This window comes from Colobus angolensis, unplaced genomic scaffold, assembly GCF_000951035.1.
Source record: "Colobus angolensis palliatus isolate OR3802 unplaced genomic scaffold, Cang.pa_1.0 Scaffold114, whole genome shotgun sequence".
Classification (NCBI taxonomy): domain Eukaryota; kingdom Metazoa; phylum Chordata; class Mammalia; order Primates; family Cercopithecidae; genus Colobus; species Colobus angolensis.
This window is the reverse complement of record NW_012112475.1, coordinates 4,260,841-4,266,547: the sequence shown is the minus strand read 5'-3', so window position 1 is coordinate 4,266,547 and position 5,707 is coordinate 4,260,841. Positions and strand designations below refer to the sequence as shown.

Genomic DNA, 5,707 nt, shown 5'->3' with positions numbered 1-5,707 from the left:
CGCTGCCGTCGGTGCTGGACCCCGCCAAGGTGCAGAGCCTCGTGGACACTATCCGGGTGAGGCCCCGAGGAGTCCAGCCAGCCGGAGGGAGGGCTTTGGTGGTGGAGGGAGGTCGCCGGAGGAGGGAGGTCGCCGCGATGGAGGCGAGACGGAGTGGTTCCGGGCTCAGTCGGAGCTCAGCATCTGTTGTGTGACCTTGAGCAAGTGGCTGGGCCTCTCTGGGCCTCTGTTTCCTCACTTGAGCAAGGAGGGAATTGGACGAGATAATTAAAGTAGTGATGATAATGCTTATAACGCTAGTGCTTGCGGTGGTCCAGGAACTGCAGGAAGTCCCTTAGTTTCCTATGCCAACCCTGTGAGTATCTATGATAGATAGAGTCTCTTTTGCAAATGAGAAACTGAGGCAGGGAAGATTTCAGCGGCTTGACTAAGATCAGGCGCTTAAAAAGTGGCACGGCTGGGATTCACACCCAGGCAGCCGGCCCCCACTGCCCAGCACATGGCCACCGCACTACCCGGAGATAAGCCGTGGGTTCTCATGGCTGTGACAGTCAGTGACAGTGGCACTGGGTGTGTCGTATCTGCTGGGAGGCCCACGTCTGAATGGGAAGTGGAAGAGGTCAAAGGTCAGCTCCACCATTGAGGGAGGGTGTTAAGAATGCCAGAGTGATTCTGGCAGGTGCAAGAACAGGTGTCAGGTTAGGCCTACACAACATTGCGTCCCCTTCCCCCTGACCCTTGGAAGGTGAGCACATGAGATCCCTAAGCCCCACCCAGCACCTCTACAGCCACCCCCGATTAACTTTCCATCCTAGTATTTACACTGCTGTCCTCACTGCCTGGAGCCACTTCCCCGGACAACCACAGGGCCTGCCCCCCTGCCTGGTTCAGCTCTCTGCCTCCTTGATCACCCTTGGTCAGGGTCCCTGGCCTCTCTAGCTCTCCCCTTTGCCCGAGATGTTTCTCAGGATACCACTTATGTCCACCAGAAATTATATCATACATTTATTTGTGTTGCATTGTATTTTTTGTCTTCCTGACCTCTTGTGAACTCTACAAGGGCGAGGACCTTGTCCCATCTTATCTGTTGCCACAACAGTAGCACAGTGCCTGGCTGAGATGGGAAGGGATCTGCCATACACGCCCTGTCCCACCACTGGGCTTTTTCTCCTGTTGAGAACCTCTTCTGTCTCTGCCTTGTTGTTTCTGACTCTTCCTCAGTCTTCCTGTCTCAGTGTCAGCATCTTCCCTGACCATCCCTACCGGGTTAGGAGCTCCGTGGGCCTGCAGCCACCTGTGTGCTCACCTGCATAGCTCTGATCTACTGGCTTTTTTTTTTTTTTTTTTTTAAAGACGTTGTCTCTCTCTCTAGCCCAGGCTGGGGTGCAGTGGCACGATCTCGGCTCACTGCAACTTCTGCCTCCCAGGTTCAAGCTATTCTCCTGCCTCAGCATCCTGAGTAGCTGGGATTACAGGCACCTGCCACCACGCCTGGCTGATTTTTGTATTTTAGTAGAGATGGGGTTTCACCATATTGGCCAGGCTGGTCTCAAACTCCAGACCTCAAGTGATCTGCCCGCCTCAACCTTCCAAAGTGCTGGGATTACAGCTCACTGGCTTTTAACGTCCTGTTTCGACACCCGCCTTCCATGCTAGAACTGTAGGCTCCGAGGGCCAGAACCAGCTCTTCCTTTGCTTACGTACACCTATATTAGTTTTCTGGGGCCACTGTAGGTTACCACAAAGTTGATGGCTTAAAACAACACAGCTTTATTTATGGTCAGAAGTCCAAAATGGGTCTTACTGGGCTAACATCAAGCAGGGCTGCACTGTTTTCTGTAGGCTCTAGGGGAGAATCTATTTCCTCACCTTTCCCAGCTTCCAGACACCACCCACACTGCTTGGCTTCTGGCCTCTTCCTCTGTCTTCAAAACCAGCAACATTAGACCAAGGCCTTCTCAAATCGCATCACTCTGACCTCTTCTTCTGCTCCCTCTTCCCAGTTTTAAGGACGCTGATAATGACATTCGACCCATCTAGATAACCTCAGATAATTTCCACATCTCAAGATCCTTACCTTAATTCTGTCCACCAAGGCCCTTTTCCCATGTAAGGTAACGTATTCACAAGGATTCGGACGTGGACGTCTTTGGGAGCCATCATTCTGGCCATCCACCATCGTGCCTTCAGTACCCAGCACAAGGCCTGCCTGGCACGGCTGCCCCTCCTTAGTGCTCTACTGATGCCCGGGAGGCATGAGCTCACTCACTCTTCATCAGCAGCCCTCTAGGATGTCTTATTCCCAGTTTACAGGTGAGGAATGTTATTCAGAGGGCTGGGTGCCCCAGCTGCTGTGGAGAGGAGCCGAGATCCAAAGTCAGGTGTGCTGAGTTCCAGAGCGCAGGCTGGTGACTGCTGCACCTTACTGCTGAATAATCATTTGTGGAATCATGAGAGAGAACCCGTGGGCCAGCAGCCGGAGGCATTCCAGGCCACTCACACTTAATGAGGTCTCCCCAGAGTGCTCTACCCTGCACCCATCCTGCCCCAGGCTTTCCCTACTTAGAAGATGACCCACTCTCCACCTGGCTGTGCGGGCCCCTAACAGGAAGTCAACTTAGATTCTCCCTTTTCTCTTGCCCTTGGATTCACCCCTTCTGCCAGACCCCTCGGACCTGCCCCCTAAATGTGTCCCAAACCCATCTACCTCTCCCTGTCCCCACCACACTGTCATCCACACCAGCATTTTCTGCTGAATGCCTGCAAAGGCCTCCCCTCTGTCTTCCTGCCTTGTGCCCTTGTCCACCCTGCCAAGTCTGTTCTCCCGTGACAGCATTCTAGAATGTGCATCAGATCATATCACTCTCCCCTATTGTGAACACTCCAGGGCCCACCAACTTCTCTCAGAAACAGATCTGCACCATCTGGCTCCTGCTGGTCTTTCTGACCATTCCTCGAGCCCTGGAGTCCACTCTAGTCACACTGGCCTCCTTGCTGTGCCTCCTATACGGTGAAGGTGCTCTGGCCTCAGGCCCTTTGCGTTTGCTGTTCCCTCTGTGTGGAATCTTCTTCCCTCAGGTCATACACAGCATACATTACTGAGCGCTTTCGATGTGCCAAGCATGGTTTAAAGTGCTTTATATATATTAACTCATTTAACCCAAAAGCTCTGTGAGATGGATCTGTTATCTCCATCCCATTTGATAGATGGGGCAACTGAGGCACAAAAAGATTAATTGCCAGAGATCACATAGCTGTTAAGCAGCAGAGCTAGATTTGAACCCAGGCAGCTAGGCTCTTAATTGAACTATTCCACTTCTCTATCTTTTTTTTTTTTTTTTTTGAGATGGAGTCTCGCTCCGTCGCCCATGCTAGAGTGCAATGGTGCGATCTCAGCTCACTGCGTCCTCTGCCTCCCGAGTTCAAGCGATTCTCCTGCCTCAGCCTCCTGAGTAACTGTGATTACAGGCATGCACCACCATGCCCAGCTAATTTTTGTAGTAGAGACAGGGTTTTGCCATTTTGGCCAGGCTGGCCTCAAACTCCTGACCTCAAGTGATCCACCCACTTCGGCCTCCCAAAGTTCTCATTACAGGTGTGAGCAACCATGCCCGGCCCCATTTCTGAATCTTTCCAAGTACTCTGCTTCATTCTTACCTCAGAGAGGCCTTGTGGACCCCATCTCTGTCCTCTCACCTGTGTTATTGTCATTATAGCATTTGTCACTCTAATATTTACTTCTTGTTCCATCTGCCCCACTAGACTGGAGCCCCTTGAAGGCAGGGCCTTATTCAGTCTCATTCCAGCTGTACTGTATTCCCAGGGTCTACAACAGGGCCCGATGGACAGTGTGCATGTGGTGTACTGATACATGTGTGGGAGAAATTCCTGATTTGTAGCATCTGTCCATTTCTCTGGTGTAAATACTCTCCCATGGCTGATTTTCAAGCTACAAAGTGATGTCGACCAGCTCACAAACCTCCTGATATTTAGCAGTTGTCTCTCACAGTAGTCCAGTGTGATCATCTTATAAGGAGCGCGGCACAGGTGGACAAAGTCTGCTTTACAAACTGTCAAGCCTTGTACCATGTCCATTGACTCTGTGCCCCTTCTCCCCAGGAGGACCCAGACAGCGTGCCCCCCATTGATGTCCTCTGGATCAAAGGGGCCCAGGGAGGTGACTACTTCTACTCCTTCGGGGGCTGCCACCGCTACGCGGCCTACCAGCAGCTGCAGCAAGAGACCATCCCCGCCAAGCTTGTCCAGTCCACTCTCTCAGACCTAAGGGTGTACCTGGGGGCATCCACACCAGACTTGCAGTAGCAGCCTCCTTGGCACCTGCTGCCACCTTCAAGAGCCCAGAAGACACACCTGGCCTCCAGCAGGCTGGGCCATGCAGAAGGGATAGCAGGGGTGCATTCTCTTTGCACCTGGGGAGAAGGTCTGACTCTGGGCACCCCTCTCGCCAGCTACAAGGCCTTGGACTCACTGTGCAGTGTGGGAGCCCCAGTTCCCACCTCTGTGACAATAGGATCATGGCCTTACCCTTGAAGCATTACTGAGAAGGTGAAATGAGAACAGAGATGCGCTTGGAGAGCCACATGCTGCTGGCTCCAAATTCCCAAGGACAAGGATCCCTCTGCATTTTTGTCTACGTATAACTTCTTACATGGACTACATTCAGCTGCAAGGGTAGGAAAACCTTGGTTGCTGTGGTTTAAACAAACAGAAGATTGTTTTTCCACATAGCATGGATTCTGGAGATGGGTGGCTAATGGTATTGGTTCAACAACTTCACAAAGGTAGGGGTGACATCTTGGATCCTTTTGCCTTGATCTCAGTGCTTGTTACTTCATGGTCCCAAGATGGCTGCTGTATCCCCAAGAATCATGTCTGCATTCAAGGAAGGAGGGGTAGAGGAAGAGGAAGGGCCAAACTAGCTGGACCTGTCACCTTCTATCAGAAAGTAAAACCTAGTCAGAAGTCTGTTTCCTGCTCTCTTCCTCTGCATATTTTCACTTAGATGCCCTTGGCCTGAGCCAGCTACCATTGCACCTCTAGCTGCAAAGAAAGCTAAGACAGCAGGGAACAGAATTGTCATGGTTGAGTAGACCAATCGTGTTCCATCTACTGAGACTGGCACACTGCCTCCTGCAATAAAACTGGGATCCCATTACCAAGAGAGAGAGGCGGAATTGTGTACCAGCTAGCTTTTGCTGTGTAACAAACCATCCCCAAACTTGGCAGCTAGAAACAAACCCTCTATTTTCCCACAATCCTGTGGGTTAGCAGTTTGGGCTGGGCTAACCAGGGCAGTTCTGCTGCTCCCACCTGGGATCCCTCATGGAGCTAAGGTCAGCTGTTAACCTCAGCTGGGTCTGGATGGTCTAGGATGGCCTTACTCACTTGCCTCGCAGGTGACAGGCTGTTGGCTGGAATTGCTTGGTTCTCCTCCATGTGGCCTCTCCAGCAGGCTAGCTGAGGCTTATTCACATGATGGCCTCAGGGTTCCAAGAGAGTGAGAGTAGAAGCTGAAAGACTTCTTGGGTTCTTGGCCTGGAACTGGGACTAGGACAGTGTCACTTCTGCTAAATTCTATCAGAGCAAATCACAAGGCTTTGCTCGGATTCAAGGGATGAGAAACAGACGACACGTCTTGATGAGGGAACCGCACAGAGCCTGTGGCCATTTCTCACCTATCATCATT

The 5,707-nt window shown here is 51.7% G+C and overlaps 1 protein-coding gene across 1 annotated transcript in view; it reads left to right on the top strand.

Moving 5' to 3' along the window:
- Nucleotides 1-5,182, top strand: part of SRXN1 (sulfiredoxin 1) — a 17,121-nt gene extending 11,939 nt beyond the window's left edge. Inside the window, exons 3-4 of the mRNA XM_011960719.1 lie at nt 1-56; nt 4,120-5,182. Of these exons, the coding sequence (XP_011816109.1) occupies nt 1-56; nt 4,120-4,323 (260 nt within the window). The 3' untranslated portion in view covers nt 4,324-5,182. The remainder of the gene's footprint in view (nt 57-4,119) is intronic.
- Nucleotides 5,183-5,707: the final 525 nt, after the last annotated feature.